We start from the raw sequence: 18,301 nt of genomic DNA, 5'->3' as shown, positions 1-18,301 counted from the left end.
CATGGTCGCCACCAACAAGACATGGGACTCCGGAGTCGCAGTACCAATCCCCGTGATCGGCAAGGTGCCAATCACTATCGCCTCACAGGTCTCCTAGCCATCAGTTTCCCTCCATTACAGGATCATTCCTGGTCATGGTACCAGTCGCTGGGCCCTGGTACTGTTCTTCAGGCAGGCACCGGTCCTCACCTTCTCTGTACTGGTCGCCAACGAGGGTCAGTTGACAGAATCAGACAGCCTCGCCCTGGTCACCAGAAAGGCAGTGGTCCAGGTCGGAGGGCCAGTTCGGCCCTTCCCCCGTGTCAAGGTTCCTTCCCCACTCTGAACTCTAGGGTAGAGATGTGGGGACCTGCATGAAAACCCCCTAAGCTTACTTTTACCAGCTTAGGTTAAAACTTCCTCAAGGTACAAACTATTTTACCCTTTGCTCCTGGACTTCCACTGCCACCACCAAACTTTATCTGGGTTCCAGAGAAAACATAGTTTGGACACGTCTTTCTCCCCAAAATCCTCCCAACTGTTGCACCCCACTTCCTGGGGAAGGTTTGGTAAAAATCCTCACCAATTTGCATAGGTGATCACAAACCCAAACCCTTGGATCTTAGAACAATGAAAAAGCATTCAGTTTCCTTACAAGAAGACTTTTAATAGAAGTAAAAAGGAATCACCTCTGTAAAATCAGGATGGTAAATACCTTACAGGGTAATTAGATTCAAAACATAGAGAATTCCTCTAGGCAAAACCTTAAGTTACAAAAAAGACACACAGACAGGAATATTCATTTTATTCAGCACAGCTATTTTCTCAGCCATTTAAAGAAATCATAATCTAACACATACCTAGCTAGATTACTTACTAAGTTCTAAGACTCCATTCCTGTTCTGACCCTGGCAAAAGCATCACATAGACAGACACAGACCCTTTGTTTTTCTCCCTCCTCCCAGCTTTTGAAAGTATCTTGTCTCGTTATTGGTCATTTTGGTCAGGTGCCAGCGAGGTTACCTTGAGCTTCTTAACCCTTTACAGCTGAAAGGATTTTTCCTCTGGCCAGGAGGGATTTTAAAGATGATTACCCTTCCCTTTATATTTATGACACCCCGTAAAGGGGAATTGCCTCCCAGCGGGAACCCGCCAAGGCACCTGTGGCACCAGCATGGTGTCAAGGGCAGTGGCCTGCCCAGTGGCAATACTGAAACCTGTCGGGGTGTACCTGTTATGCTGGCACCTTACTCCCATCGCTTCGGACAAGCTGGCACTGGAGTCGGAGCATGGTACTGAGTCTGATGTGGAAGCTTCACGGGAGGCTCCGGAGGCCGCAGAGCGGTCCCCAATTGAGGAAGGGGTTGCTCCCCACCCTCCAGCGGTGCAGTCGTCCTCGTCATCCTTGGATGAGGTGGTGGCAGGGCCCTCACAAACCAATAGCTCCCTTGGTGACTTCAGGGAGCACCAAGCCCTGCTCAAGAAGGTGGCTGCCAATCTAATTTGGAGGTTGAGAAGCTAGCTGAGGACTCAGATAACCTCTTCAATGTCATCCCCTCCCCGGCCCAGGTCGCATTGCCCATCCACCCAGGAGTCCCCGTCTTCCATTCCACCCACATCCAAAGAGGCGGAAAAGAAGTACTTTGTCCCCGTGAAGGGGTTTGAATCCCTGTACACGCACCCTTCCTATCTTCATTAGCTAATTGGCTGTTTGTTGAAAGTTGTAAAAAACTGGATTGGATACATAGGCTGAGGCAAATAAGAATAGGTGTAGTGACACTGGGTAGGAGGAAAAGGGAATTGGGGAGGGAGACTGCAGAGGATCTTGTCTTTGAAATAGGTGATGTGTTCCTGCACAGAGAGAAAGGGCAGCTCAGACTGAAGGAGAGACCAAGGCAGCAAATAGATGTTTGGATGGTGTGGTGGGACTGAGGGAAGAGAAATAGAGCTATCTGCCAATGAAAACTGCAGAGCTGGAGGAAGAGAGGATAAATTTGTGTCATAGGATACATTGTGATCTCATTCTCTGAGGGCAGAATTAAAGATTATTTTAGTGTCTTATCTGCCTTTTAATCTTTTTGACTTTATAGCTGAGCTACTAAATGTACAGCCCTTATCAGCTATGAATTGTGTTGCTTTTAATGAGCTTCAGAACTCTTATATCCAGTAACTTCTCTGATGAAACTACTTTGTCATGCAGCCCACTATTTATACCACTGCTAAACAGGAATGGCACAAAAATGGAGTGACATTGCTTTCCAAACAAAGCTCATTAATAATGCACTTCCTTATGGTGTTGTCACTTAAACTAAGGTGTAGCACTCAGGATTAAAACTGATGAGAATAATTGTAGTCTGTGGCCAAAATTTTCCAAAGTGAGCAGCATTTGAGTACTCAGCTAGAGATTACTTAAACGTGGCTGCCAGTCAGAGGCTGGGTGCTCTCCCCTTTTTGAAAATCAGACCTCTTTAAGGTGTCTCAAACTGGGCACCCAAAAACTGAGGCATATAAAATTAAGTCATTTCTGAAAATCTTGGCCAAATGGTTCTGTTCAAAATTCAAAGGCACTCTGCTGAGAATTGCAGATGTGAGATTCCTTCCATTATTTCTTTTACTAAATATTTATTTCAAGCAAAATGACTCTAATAAGCTTCTCAAGCCCCTTCTGAATCTAAAATCTTGTGGGGGAAAGTGAGCTGTGGAATTCTGTTTTATTTTTCCACAGTATAATTTATCTGCAGAAAAGTAGAGGGTTAGACAGCTGATAATACTGCACTCTGCTACAGGATGCTTTCCACATACCTGGGCATTTGCCTGCCTTCCCATATGTTTATCTTTCTGGAGCTCTGGTACATTCTGTTGTGTTTCACTTTAGGGGTGATTGGCAGATCTGTTCCTGGCACTCAATGTGATATTGTTGAATGGTAACTTCTACCTGTGGTCTGATGAATCCGTCTAGTGTCCATTTACCACGTATCGACCTGGTATAGGTGTGGTGCTACTAAAATGCTGAATCAGTTACACCAATTGAGATTAATTTACAGGAGATAATTTTCTGGGGAATGGCCCTTGGGTACCGTGCAGCCAAAAATTGTGGATGAGAATGTTAGTTTGGTTGTACAGTTAATAATTTTGCTGTAGTTGAAGAGTACAGAGACAAGCTTGTTGTCTTTTTTTTTTTTCTTGGTTCCCTGATAATGCTCTGGCATCTGTACTCTCCTTGCCCATCCTACTTAAATGGAGAGTACAAACATGCATGTTTAGAATTTAACATGGCTAGGTCCAAGTGTAACAGGGTAGTTTGCCCCTTGGGAACTGGGAGGGTTTAGGAACTGGAAGCTAATCCAACTCCTAATAAAGACAGTGGAAAGACTCTGTTTCCGATGGGAAACTAATCAATCCCATGTGTGGCCTTCAGGCTCCTACCTTGGTACTGCATCCCTTTGTTTCTTGACTTTAGGCACCCTGCTCTTAAGTGACGGGAGATATCATAAATAAATAAATAACGTGATTTTTTTTTTAAAATTGTGAAGTGTCAAATTATAATCTGGAAAAATGTAACATTTAAACTGTTTTGGCCTGCATCCCTGAACATGGTGAGGGATTCCTCAGAGTATGTATCGCTTTAAATATCCTCTAGTGCTAAATTGTTGCAGTTAATTAATCTGCCCTCTGACAGGATCATAGAAAAATTCACAACAAATGCATTTTATACTCACTCTGAATATGCACTTAATGTTTTACATCAGACGTTCAGTGAAGTAATTCTCAGTATTTGTGACAGTTGTCGGTATTCTTGGATAAAATCCCATGTATGTATATATGATCTAGCTATTTTTAGGGAAGTTGGTATTTATTAAACATTTTGGAATATATCCTGCAAATTGATGGAACGATTTTAGGGGTATGGTCTACAAATAATCTGTGGACTGATATGTGTAAGAGGAGGATACTGTGTTGGTAAGGACTGATTGATTGATTGATTGATTAGTATTTGTATGGAGCATCACAAATGTAAAGCACACTTATCTCACTGCTAACAGTTAGCAGTATCAGATTTGCAAAGTTTGCAAACACTTTTGGTCTGTAAGTACTGCTTATTACGTACTTTAGCACTCTGAATATTTTGTGTCCATGTCAGTACGTACAGGAAATTAATGTGGACCCTTGACCAGAAACTCCACTGATCATGTTTCCTTGAATGTGATGTAAGTTTAAAAACCTTAAGATCCTACAAGATTTGCCTTGCTCTTTTTCATCACATGTGAACGCCTCAGATTTTACTCAGGAAATACCGCTTAGATTGTATCTTGTGAACTGTTTTACTCTTGAATATTAAACCTTACAGTTTTGGTGAGGACAACAGAAAAAGCTATTTTCTACATCCTTTAAAACAACACGCAAATCCTATATTTTTCAGAAGTTCCTTTAAAAAACTGGAGCAGTCTATTACTGATGAAGCATGGTAGTTTTCTGCCTTTCTGCTTCATTAGAGATGTCAGGTCTGTTATCTTTCCTCCATTACACGCATGGCTGCAGAGCAGCAGTCTACCCATAGGTCAGAATAAAGATAACCACAGTATGACCCAGCTCTCTGAGCTGCAGTGCATGCTGTCTTAGTCATGCAGTATTCATTTGTTTAACAAAGCCATTTTTCTTTTCTGAGGTATACATCTTCTTTTACATCCTTAGAATTATTACTAAGCATACCGTAAGACCTTTCATTTGAGGATTTCATGGGAATTTTCAAATGGTCACTGTGCTTCTGCAGGTAGTGAATCACCTCCATCTTACAGATGGGAGTCCACGGGTAAACTTGCTCAATGTAACAACACATCAAGTCAGTAACAGAAATGGAAATAGAACCTAAGATTCCTGACTCCCATTCCCCCTTCTCTAAACAGTAGACTGTCTCCTCTTCTCTAGTGAAGAGCTAGGGAGGCCCATTTCTGATCTCACTTGTACTGGGATAATGCTACTGTCTTCCTTGAAGTTGCTCCTAATTTATATTGGTACAAGATCCGAATCAGGCCCTGAAAGTTTTCTTCACAGAGTACAACACAGATGTCCTCAGCTGTTGGATATTCTTATAAAGAAGAAGAATTGGATATTTTTATTTTGGGGGGGAGTTTGTAATTTAGTTTTTTCATTGTTTTTATTTCTTACAGGGCACAGATTGATCAGTCAAACTGCAGCTAAAATTGATGTGGACTTTGATTATGATGGACCGTTAATGAAGACAGAAGTTCCTGGGCCTAGGTCCAGAGTAAGTTCACAAAGTGAGGTGGTTTTAGTCACACACACCCCCACCCCCATAGCCATATTTTGATTGACCAAAACACAGTACCAGGCCTGATATATAAAAAACCAGGAGCTAAAGATTATTGTTATCCTAAATAAATGATTACACAATACAGAGAATCCATTTTCTTTCAAGACCCCAGAATGACAGACTAAAATGGAAGAAACAACACTAAAGAACACCAATGGGTGGAATTCCCAGCAGCAAGAAAATAACTGTGCACACACTTAGATCAGATTACGAAAAGAGTTAGGCAAATGTCAGGTTGTCTGTCTGTCAAAATGTTTTAAGACAAAACTCTCCTCCCAGATCTGCATGAAAGATCTCACCGGTAAAGTTCTGCTTCAATAGTGTAACTTCAATGGTGCAAGTGGTACTGTTGTACCAGGGCCCGCAAAATGTTGGGGGGGGGGGGCAACTAAAGGAGCTGCTGGGGAGATGGCAGAGTATCTGAGTAAAGATTTTCAATGGCTGATCAGAGAGGAGATTTTGCCCTTTGTGTCTAACCTCCTGGTTTCTTAATGTCTGCTGCTAGTATTAAGAATTAGAAGCAAGTGAATCTAATGAAACCTCCCATCTGCAGGAGAGCAAAGTGTATTTGCTTGTCTCCCAGCACAGAACTGGTTGTGCTGATTACAAATTGATACTTTAGTTTTGTAAGTGACATGAGGGTTTCAAGTAGCTGGACATTATTTCCTTCTGACGGAGTCAAGTGTTTAATAGAAATCACTAAAGCAGTTCAGTTGAAGTGTACAAACTATGTTTATCATGCTCTTGATTTTTTTATTATTTTCTTTCAGGAGTTAATGAAACAGCTAAATGGAATTCAGGTAACTCATCAAGTTTATTTTTTGCTGCCAATCTCTCAGCCTTTCCATTTTAAAATCAGATTTTCTAGCTTTAGGTTCATAATGCAAAACTAGGCAAAAAATTTAAATCTAGGAGTAGTTGTAACAGACTAACAATATCCTATGATATCCTGAACAAACCTCATGGAATGAAGATAAACTTTATTGAATAAAGTTAAACATTACTGAATTGGGGTTAATACCTTTTGGGGTAAACTGTATTACAAATGCAATTGTGTATGTGTTACTGTGGCATTGTATGTACTGTTTCAAATAGGGAGGGGGATGCTAATATACTTCCTCCATGATCAGCCTTTGAAGCCATTTCTCCACCCCCCCGGACACACACATACTAGTTCAAACTGACCTCTCCAAAGAGTGACAGCCAATGGAAAGGACCTCTGGTCCACAGCAGGCCACATCCTTAGGGAAGGATTGGAAGAACTTGACTTACTGGGGCCTATAAAACTGTGTGCTTGTTCTGAGCTGAAGCTGTTATGAACTTGTGACCACAAGAAAACCCCGAGGGTGGGGTGTTGAAAGACTGCTCTTGCCTGAGGCCGTGTTAGAGTTGTGGTGGTCTCTGGTTAGCTTCTTAGCATGTGTGTAGGTTCTTTTATTGTTTTTATGATGTTTTCTCTGTAATGCTTTTTACCTTAAGAATAAAGTAGGCTTGCTTAGAAAGAGCTGTATGTTACTTATAACTGTAGCAATAAGTCTGTTATCAGTGTCTGAAGAGAAAGCAAGCAGGTTTGTTTAGGCAGACTGTCATTGCTGGGAATAACACAGGGGATTGGGCCACTGAAGGGGGAATACAGGTGTAATTGCCCTGAATTGTGACAGTAGTATTTTATGGTTAAATTATTGTATAATGTTTAATATAAAATAACTCTATAACAGTTTTAAAATGCTGAAATGTTTTGTGAAGTCAGTGTACCCTATTTTTTATTATTTACCTCTTTAGGGATTCTGACTGAATGTGGTGATTTTTTTAATTGCTATTAAGCAGAGGATATGAGCATAGGAATCTTTGATCTTAAAAGTATGTCAGTATAACTATATATTTCCTTGACGAAAAGAGCAATTCTGCAATGTGCACACTTGATTTATGTGCAGAAACCATACCCTTGCAGTTCAACTTTACTCACCAACTGGCACATGCAAGACCACATGCACACAGTGTGTGTGTGCGGATTATTAGAGGAACAGATTGAGTCAGGAATACTGTGTTTTATTCTCTATTCTGCTACTGACTCAGTATTTGACCTTGGGCAAATCATTATCTTCATTTAATTCACTGATGCTTGTAAAACACCTTGAGAGCCTTCGATGAGGAGGTGTGAAATACTGTACTGCATTCTGTTCCCTCCTGTGTCTCTACTGCACTTCTTATTAAAATCCCATTTTTGTAAGAGGCTACAGTAAACTTAATTTCCATACAACAGAGATGTGTATGTTTGTATTCTAGCAATACTTTTTAAAAGGTTTTACTGTATATGTCCCCCATTTACTGTCTCCAGATTGAACTGAATATTCTGCCACTTACTAGATTTATTGGTTTATTTTTTCCTGTAAGAATGCAGAAGCTGTGCACTTTTTTTGCAATTATCAAGAGAGCCGAGGGAACTACCTTGTAGACGTAGATGGCAATCGCATGCTGGATCTCTACTCTCAGATTTCATCCATCCCAATAGGTAAGAGCCAGATTGTGCTAAAGCTCTTGGTTTGCTATGGAACTGCTCCTTTCTCTCTCAATCTCTGCTGGAGAAGCTGATTGATTAACAGTGAAATAGCTGACACCATGTATGCCTCATTGCAGTCAGTGCTTCACTGCTCTATATTCCATAACTGCATCTCTATATAGCTGGAGGATCTGCTTTAGGATTCATACACATGGTTCACTTGAAGCATATATTGGGACCCAAAAGGAGCCATAATATTAGTCTTGGATTGAATCACGGGGGGTGGAGGGTTCTATAACTTTTAAAACAAGTTTCTTATTAAATTTAATGGCCGAAATGCAATATTTGAGCAAGCATATTGCCTTAAAGACACAGCTGCCCTTCTGAGACAAAGACTGTCCTCCCACTCAACCTCTTCCAACTGCAGACAAAACACATTCATTTGAAGGCATTCTTATCTTCACATCTCTCTTCTGTAGATACCAAATATGTTGCGTCTGAAATCCATTTTTTCTAGTTCCTTATGAGTCTGTGTGATGAAATACATTATTGGCATACTGTGGGGCTAGCCCTGCAGAGTTCCCTTGGTGTTATCATGTACCTGATCAGTGCTAGCCCACTTTGTACATTGTTTATGTTGATCACAGCAATTGAAACAATTTGGTTCTAAAGTATTTAAGCTAGGTCATCCTATATGGACTTGCTAGGTATGTTTGCACATCATTACACTTGAGAGAATCCAACGATGTTGTTTAAATCAAGTCTTGTATTGCCAATAGTCAGGTTCATGACTACTTTCTCTTGCTGTTTTGGTCCCCTAACATACTTTTGTAAAAGGTCACCTGGGGAGTGAGTCTGGAGGTTTAGAATAGTAGAGGAAGTATTTACCCTCCAGTTTGAAAGGTCAGATGCATTAACCAAAGTTATTAGCATATGCCAACTGGTTGCTGATCTTGACCCAGGTCCTAGAGGACAGGTGTCTACATTGGAGAAACTACCTCTAACTGTCCTCCTGTTGACACTCTCAGCAGAGAGGCTAAATGGAAATGAGAACTGAACCTCACTCCCATCGTTAGGTGGTACATCTGGGCCACTACTGAGGCACATTGATGGGAAGTGCAGGGAAAGCTTGCTGTACCCCTACTGCATTATACAGTGGATGGAAGAGTGTGCTATCTAGGGCTGTCAAGTTGGCACCGTTCATCTAAATTCACTAAAATAAAGGTTCTTTTGGACGCAATTAATTCAGTATTTTAACACCACTTTCATCTTCTATGGCTGCTGGTCCACTTAATATTGCTGACCTGAACTGGGACTGAAATAGCAGATAGCATTTCTGTTTAATGTTTGTAACGATTGTAGAAGATGGAAAACACCATGTAAGAGCTAAGCATTGTTGTCAAAACATTTAATTTAAAAGTTTGCCATTTCATAGCCTCTTTTGAAAACAGTCCATATATGTAGCTTCCAGATGCGAAGGCTGCATTAATTTGATTGGACTTTGAGGTGTGGCGGTGCCCCACCACCATGCCAGATTGGGCTACAACAGGCCAGAGCGGCTGCGCAAGGTGGCAGTCAATCAGGGAGGGCCTGTAGAGAGCCAATCAGGGCCAGTATTACAGCCAGCCAATCAGGGCTAGGCTAGGCCCTATATAAAGGCTGCCCAGGAAGGGAGCAGGCAGTCTCTCCCAGACCTTCAAGGGAGAAGGTCTGTCTCCTGAGCAAAGGAGACCAGCACCCAGGACAGCGCAGTGCTGGGCAGGCGTGGGGGAGCTGAGGAGAGGCTCAGGCCCTGATAGAAGAGCCCACACGACGAAGTGGGTATTCACCCACACAAGCTTATGCTCCAATACGTCTGTTAGTCTATAAGGTGCCACAGAACTCTTTGCCGACACTACAGACACTCCTCTGTGATACCACATGAGCCCATGGTAACACACGTGCTCTGATACTCTGGAGACCTGTGGCCTCAGTACCCACGGAGAGACAATTACTGTACCATCTCTAAAATAGTGGCACCAACAATCTTTCTGTACTGGGCACAACAAAACTCTCATTTAGGGAGTGCTCCGCCAAACTATCGGTACTGACAATGTCCACAGACACTCCTTTGTGGTACCAAATGAACCCATGGTACTGCATGAGCTCTGGTACCCTGGAGACCTGATGATTAGGGAAGAACCACAATCCCCATTACGTGGTACCAGGACCCCGGTATCGAGCACATCCCGACACCCAGAATCGCCCTTGGCACCAGGCTGTATACTACCAATACCCCAGTCAGCGGCCCTTGCCCACTGACAAATCTGGCACTGGCCAGGAGGAGATCATTCCCTAGCCCCTCATCGTGGCCCACCATCACACGACAAGGATCCTCCCCAATTCCGTCAAGCCAACCTACAATTGCGGTATGGGCCCCTTGAGGTAAGCCCACCGCCCATGCCTGCCTTCCTCCCTCTATCCCCCAAGGCCATATTGTAACTCTTCGGTGATGTGTACACACATGTCGCGACCATCCCCGGTGTCTCTCAGGGAGAGTACACCAGATGGTTTGCTACAGCCTGGCTGTCCAGAGCACTTGAGCCAGGGCAGGAGAAAGTTTTTTCAGAACAGGAAAAAAGAACCCAAAGAGGAAGCTACCTCTCCAGCACACTTCTCCCCATCCTTCCCAGATGAGGCTGTGCTGCCCACCTCTCATCACTAGGTGAAGATTTTAGGAACTTTCTGGATCTTACCAAGAGGATGGCAGACGAGCTGCAGATTCCCCTACAGGATGTGGCAGATACACATCACAAGTTGGTGGATATTCTGCACACCACCTTCTCATCTAGAATTGTCCTCCCAATTAATGAGGTGATTCTAGATCCTACCAAAGTCATCTGGCAGACACCAGCCTCCATCGCACCAACCTGCAACAGAGTGTAAACAAAAACAACCCTACATCTCTACCCAAAGAGGCAGACTTTGTTTTTCAACAGCTGCAACCTAACTCAGTCATAGTGGATGTGGTTAATGCACGAAGCAAGCAACATAATGTCAAGTCAACTCCATACGATCAGCCTTGGCAAGATGGGGTATTCATCGACAACATTACGGTTTAGAGTCCTAAATTACCAAACTGTCATGGCAAAATACAATTTTATTAATCATGGGAAACCCATTATGTTTCTGGAACATTTCTGGAAACACAAAAAGAACAGATTCAGACCATTCTTAGAGACGGTCAGTTAATAGCCAGACTGGTCCTAGAGACACCACCTGATGTAGCTGTTACAGCTGCCCACCCAGTCTCCATGATAGTGGTACTGAGGCGGGTTCTGGTTTTTGTGGTTGTTGGCTACATCTCTCTAGATTGCCCAAAGAGCTACAGAATTCCAGTTTGGAGGGCTGAACTCTTTGTGGAGAACACAGATTTTCTCTCCACATCCTGAAGGATTCTCGGACCACATTACACTCCTTAGGAATCTACACTGTGAGACAGAAGAGAAGATATACCTCTCAACCAGACGTCAGGTCACAATCTTCTCAATACCCACCATCTCAATGCTGTTATGAGCCACAGTTTAAGAGGCCCAGGGCTCAAAAATGGGAACAGTCTACATCCTAGTCCGTGATCTCTCAAACTGCCTCTTATAAGCACCTTTGATGAGCTGGTCGAGGGCCTGAACAATGATAACTTACAGCATCAGCTGCCATCTGTACACCTGTCACGCCACTCAGAAGTCACCTTACCCTACTTCACAGAAGTTAGGACCAGCTCTAGAGCAAAGAGATTGATTTCTAGCCCTGAACCACAGGGTGCCTACTTCCATATCTCAATACAACCATTGTACAGGAGATTTCCTACTGCTTACCTTTGGGGCAGGATCATTATCAGTACAGACTGCTCCACACAGGGTATTCTCCAAGGTTCTCTTCTTTGTAGTGGCATACTAATCTCGGTATAGTGGCTGGACTTTATCAGCACCAACCTGATGCAGTACGAGTGACAGCACTCCTCTCACTACCCACATTCACAACCCTGGTACACATGTCTCCCTAATACGCTGGGGAGCTCACCTACACAACAACAAGGTTCAGGACAAATGGCCTTCAACAGAAATGACCTTCCATATCACTCTTTTGGGGCTAAGTGCTGTCAGGAGTGCTTGTGCACACTCTCTGCCTTTCTTCAAAACCAACACACAAAGGTCATGATGGACTTAATGTTACCTGTATGTTTTGTATAAACAGACAAGGAACTGCCAGATCTTCCTCCCTCTACAAGAAAGCACTCAAACTTTGGAATTGATGCACCCATCACAGTGTGCTCATCTCAGCTGTCTATCTACCAGGGATACAGAACGTGACAACCAACAGTCTGTTGGAATTTTCTCACAACAATGGGTGTGTACTGAATTCAGAGGTGCTTCAAGATATATCCGCCCTTTGGGGAACCCTGCCTATGGATCTCTTCACTACTTAATGGAACAAAAAGGGTCCTTGTTACTGCTCCAGGACTGGTCTTGGGAAACATTCACTGGAAGTTGCCCTCATCTTCCCATGGGACAGGGACCACTTGTATGTCTTTTCCCAGTTTCCTACTCTATCCAAGATTCTGTTGAAAATTCAACAAGACAAAGCGAGAGTTATTCTGATTGCCCCTCTTGACCATGATAAGTCTGGCTTCCTTACCTGACACAGATGGCAATATGCCCTCCTGTTTCTCTTCAGCCCTCTCAAAACAATGGGCTGACCCTTCACCCCAACCCATGGGTCCTCCGCCTCCAGGCTTGGCTCCTTCTTAGTTCCAAGGCTTAGAGGCAGAATGCTCTGACGAGTGGAAAGATGTGTTGCAACACAACCACAAGTTGACCACTCGACATACTTATCTACAAAATGGAAATGACTCCAAGTTTGTGTCATTCCAAACACACAGACCCAACCTCATCATTCCTCCCTCTGATTTTGCACTACATTTTAAACTCTCACTCAGCTCCCTTAAGATACATCTTGTGGCGAAAATGGCTTCCCACTTGGTGTTTGCTCACCCACTAATGCGTAGATTCTTTAAGGGCATTGGGAATCTCTTCCCCCGTGTGACACCACCTGTTCCAGCCTGGCTTTGACTAGACCTCCCTCCGAGTCCAGGGCAACTTGTTCTCTCTCACAGACTGTCCATGAAGACAGCATTTCTAATTGCCATCACCTCAGCTAGGCACATAGGAGAAATAGTGGCCCTGATCACACATCCATCATTCACGGCCTTTTTTTTTTTCTTTTAAAGACAAAGTAACTCTAAGGACATATCCCAAGTTTCTCCCTACTTTTTCTGCACTTTCCATATGAATCAACAGATCCATCTCCCTGTTTTTTCCCAAAACCACATTGTGACAACTGGGAGACAATTGTGCATATGCTAGATATTAGAAGGACATTAGCATTCTACTTGGACAGGACTAAGGACTTCAGGAAATCTCCTGAACTCTTCCTTTCGTCCACAGAAAATCCAAAAGCACTGTGATATCGCCTCAAAGACTATCAAAATGGGTCTCTAGTTGCATTAATTACTTATCAAGGGCACAACTTACTTCTGTCCAGAGTCCATATGCACTCCACAAAGTAAGTTTCTACCTCAATCACATCCCGTAGGGATACCCCTATTTCAGCAATCTGTAGAGCAATGACTTGGGCCTCTGCCCATACTTTCGCAGAACATTATGCGATCACTGAAGATTTGGCTGCTGACACTATCTTCGACTCCAGAGTATTCTGGAGTAGTAAAAGACTCCACTCTGAAGTCCCAGCCTCCAGTGGTGGGTACTGCTCAGGAGTCACCTAAAGTGGAGCACCCATAGGGACACTACTCAAAGAAGAGGAAGTTACTCACCTTGTACAGTAACAATGGTTCTTGGAGATGTGTGTCCCTGTGGGTGCTCCACAACCCACCCTCCTCCCCTCTACTTCAAAGTTCTCTATAGGGCTGTGTGTTAGAGAAGGAAGTGGGGGGTAGGGGGGTGTTCTCTCATGCAGTGCTAAATAGGCTCGAGGCAGACCACAAGGGAGGGAGAGCACATGCGTGGGCTCAATGGGACACTGCTACCAAAAATCTCCGATTAAAGGTGCAGGGGCACACAGACACGTAAAGTGGAGCACCCATAGGGACACAGATCTTGAAGAACCATCGTTACTGCACAAGGTGAGTAACTTCCTCTTTCTTTGTTGTTTAAGTTTGTACTTCAATCCACAAAGAATTGGAAAAGGAAGCAAAGAACCAGTTGTGGAATCTAATATGATAAAGCTGCATAAAAGATTAGGCTGTAGTGCTGATTTAAAGTTATGGTGGCAGGCAGATTGATGGGCAAGGAACTGAAGGATGGAGTTGTCAGACTCTGGAAAACTGGGTTAACTTTTGAGAAATATTTCAGTGGAAAGGAAAATCAGGCAGTGATCGAAGCACAAATGCAAAGAATGCAGATTTATGACCACTGAGTGATCAGTGTACTTGCACTGTATACATGTTACTTCTGACTTGTTTAAGGAAATATTTCTGTTGGAAGAGCACCAGCAAAAAGTTCTGGGGTAACTAGAAAGCTAGGAGATATACCCTGTATAGAAATTGTGATAATTCAATCACCACCTCATGTTTCTCTGAATCCATAATTTAGCAATGTTTGAGTCATTGCAGCATTTGTAAAGTCCTAAATCTTTGAGTTAATCTTTTTGCAATTATGTTGTCAAATAACATGCTTTGCACATTGCACCTTAATAAATGTATAGCATTCCAGAACTCCTCACTACTTGCACCTTATTCCCATTAATACAATTGCCGTGCTTTCTCTCTGAGGCCGCTTTTGGGAAATAATTTAGTTGGCTCTAATGTGGAAGTAGCAGTGGTTTTAGGGGACACTGTGTGTTTCTGCACTAAACAACATCTAATCTAAATGGATTTGACCCTGGATTTGTATAAATGAAAATGAGTTTGGTATTATGTTAGCCTCCCATTCATCTACATCACAAAATTGCCACATGAGACAGGGGTCCTGGGGAAAATATAGTGTGTGATTATGTAATTAAAAATTGTAGCATAATGCATAAAACAAGGGGGCCAAATTGAGGTTGTAGATAGGAAATGCCAGAATTAATGCTAACTTTAAAGTGCTTGACTTTACAACCTTAATGTTCTTTTAACTTGTAGATGTGCAAAAAGTTGTTACAGTATGTATGAAAGATTTTTTCATTTATTGTATATCCTTAGATTTGAAATATATGTCTGGAGCACATATGCCATGCTTATTGGAAATCATTAAGAAAAGGATAGATAAGACAGAAAATATCATATTGCCTCTATTTAAATCCATGGTACACCCACATCTTGAATACAGCATGCAGATGTGGTTGCCCAATCTCAAAAAAGATATATTGGACTTGGAAAAGGTTCGGAAAAGAGCAGCAAAAATGATTAGGGGTATGGAACTGCTGCCGTATGCGGAGAGATTAATAAGACTAAGGGGGGAATATGATAGAGGTCTACAAAATCATGACTGGTGTGGAGAAAGTAAATAAGGAAGTGTTACTTCTCAGAACACAAGAACTAGGGGCCACTAAATGAAATTAAAAGGCAGCAGGTTTAAAACAAATAAAAGGAAGTATTTTTTCACACAATGCACAGTCAACCTGTGGAACTCCTTGCCAGATGATGTTGTGAAGGCCAAGACTATAACAGGGTTCAAAAAAGAACTAGATAAATTCATGGAGGATAGGTCCATCAATGGCTACTAGCCAGGATGGGCAGGGATGGTATCCCTAGCCTCTGTTTGCCAGAAGCTGGGAATGGGCAACAGGAGATGGATCACTTGATGATTACCTGTTCTGTGCATTCCCTATGGGGCACCTGGCACTGGCCACTGTCGGAAGACAGGATATTGGGCTAGATGGACCTTTGGTCTGACTCAGAATGGCTGTTCTTATGTTCTTATTACTGGAGTCAGGTGATGGCATTCATGAAAGATATGTCTTGGTGTATGTAGTCCAGATCCTTTAAGAAATTTGTTTCTCAAATTGTGTACTAAACGCTAATTATCTTTTTAAGTTGTTCTAGTCTTCACCATATTTTGCATGTAATTACCACAGTAATGGGAGCATTATCAGTTCTTAGATGCCTATCAGGAATGTGCAAAAGGAGATGGCTTAATATTTGAAACACAAATTATTCCAATTAGAAAACAAATCTGTTAGGATAAAATCACCTTTGGTACAAGATCTCAAAAAACTCTGTAACTTAATAATGAAAAATACCTGACAACTCATACTCCTTTGCACGTGAAACCTAAAATGTACAAATAAGATGAGAAATGCTGGTCTTGCTTAGTCAATGGAAAAGAAACTTCCATAACAGATTATTTAAGTAGACAATGGTACTTGCCCATTGCTGTGTATCTTTAATACCACATGGCTAGCATCCTCTTCTGGCACAGAGCAAATGGGTTGGATTTTTCCATAGTATATGGTAGCTTAGGTCACTATATTGTAGCAAAGTCAAATTCGTCCCTCCATTTTTATCTTTCTTTTCTTCTTTTTGGTAAACTTCATCCCATCTACACATCTGAAAAAACAAGTAATAATTCTTCCCCAAAGTGTAAATTAGAAAAATCCTTTCCCAGTTCGTTGTAAAAAAAGTGAGTATGTTTGTTGAACTACATTGTTACCCAGAAGTGATTTATATGAACATCTCTGTTATCACACTGTAGCTGTCTAATGAGAAATGGGAAGGAAAGAGTTAATTGGATGCATGCTGTCTACAGCGATGAAGTTCAGTCAACTTTGGGTGACATTCTTGGAGCAGGGTTAAAACATGGAAATGAGACTTATGGGAAGTGAATGGAATTTGATGATATGCCCATCCAAGGTGAAGGAGGGGGAATGTTTGATATATCCATTCTAATACTTTACATAATTTTCAGTGGTGAGCTTCAAGGATAGAAGAGAGTATGGCTTGGAATTAAATTTTCTGGGCTGTTCGGCTAGTCAAGTGTGGCTCTTCTTTCCCCCATTCCTGTTCATGAAAAACAGAACTTTGGCAAGTCTCACTTAGCCCTGATCTACAGTAGGGGTGATCAATCTAAGTTACGCAACTTCAGCTACGTGAATAACAAAGTCGATGTACTTAGATCAACTTACTGTGGTGTCTTCTCCGCGGTGAGTCAACTGCTGACGCTCCCCCTTTGACTCTGCCTGTGCCTCTCACGGCGCTGGAGAACAGGAGTTGATGGGAAAGTGCTCGGGAATCGATTTATCACGTCTAGACCTATGTGGAAATAACCTGATCGGAAGCAGTTAAACAAGTAGTCAGTTAAACAAGTACTCTTTAATAGCAGGTGAGATACGAGTTACCCCCACAAATGGACTAGATTCCAATCCTGGTGTGCCTCCAATCAGGTCGAGGCAATGAGCGCTCCATTACCACTTATCCTGGACTATATTTTAGACCTCAATTGGGGTTATCCACGAGCTCCATTCATGTGCATTTGGCAGCCATCATGACCTTGAGATAGACAGCCACTCCGTCTTCACCCACCCTCTCATGAAACGATTCCTATGGACCTCCAAAATCTTTACCCTCACGTACGGGATCCAATCCTGACTTGGAACCCTGGCCTCTTCCTACACTCTCTTACTAGACCTCCATTCAAACCAATGGCAATATGCTCCTATGTTCATTTATCTATGAAAACAGCATTTCTTGTTACAAGGTCTGCCTGGCGGGTTGGTGAAATTGGAGCACTTATGGCATACGCCCCATATACAATTTTTCATAAAGACAAGGAAACAACTAGAGGTTCATCCATTTTGGATCTGGGGTTGAGCAACAGGGATGAATTGGTTAGTGAGAGGGTCCCAGAGCTCATGCTGCAGCCCAAGCCTGAACATCTGCACCACAATTAAACAGTCGCTTAGCCCTAGCTAGCCCTGTGAGCCCGGGGCAGCCGCAGGTGTCTAACTGCAGTGTAGACATAAACTGGGAGAATGGGAGCCCTGAGGCTGCTGACTCAAGTGCCCTTGTTGGCAGCAGAACAGAATGCCACCTCCTTGCCATTCTAGCCTAAATGTCCATTATATTCTGCTTCTTGGACTTTTTCTTTGTTGATAATATTTATGTAATGATTAACTGGCAAGAAGAGGAACTGAGTTATCAATCTCACATGGATGTAAGTCCTTCTCAGAAATGCTTGGGGGACCACAAATCCAGCAGCCTGCTTTTGGGAAAGAGTCAGGCTTCAGGGACTCCACCTCAATTGTCTGGGGTTTGTGTGTGGAGTAGGGAAGCAACAGGATATACCAGAGGAGAGAGAAGAATGAACAATGTGAGGAGGGGGTCAGAATGGCAGGGGTTGGGGTATGGAGAATAAGAAGAGGATGGCATGAGTTAGGATGGACATTGTGTGTGGATGGAAAAATGAAAGAGAATGGGGAGAGGACACTCTCTGAATTTGGGCTTTGGAGAAGGATGG

The 18,301-nt window shown here is 42.7% G+C and overlaps 1 protein-coding gene across 2 annotated transcripts in view; it reads left to right on the top strand.

Moving 5' to 3' along the window:
* ABAT (4-aminobutyrate aminotransferase) overlaps positions 1-18,301 on the top strand; it is a 133,041-nt gene that overhangs the window by 67,203 nt on the left and 47,537 nt on the right. For both annotated transcript variants that reach the window (XM_073362483.1, XM_073362484.1), the window contains exons 3-5: positions 5,148-5,245; positions 6,082-6,111; positions 7,706-7,823. In XM_073362483.1, coding sequence (XP_073218584.1) covers positions 5,148-5,245; positions 6,082-6,111; positions 7,706-7,823 — 246 coding nt within the window. The remainder of the gene's footprint in view (positions 1-5,147; positions 5,246-6,081; positions 6,112-7,705; positions 7,824-18,301) is intronic.

Source organism: Lepidochelys kempii, chromosome 10 (genome assembly GCF_965140265.1).
Source record: "Lepidochelys kempii isolate rLepKem1 chromosome 10, rLepKem1.hap2, whole genome shotgun sequence".
Lineage (NCBI taxonomy): Eukaryota > Metazoa > Chordata > Testudines > Cheloniidae > Lepidochelys > Lepidochelys kempii.
The sequence above is the reverse complement of the archived record's forward strand: the minus strand, read 5'-3'. Positions and strand labels throughout refer to the sequence as shown.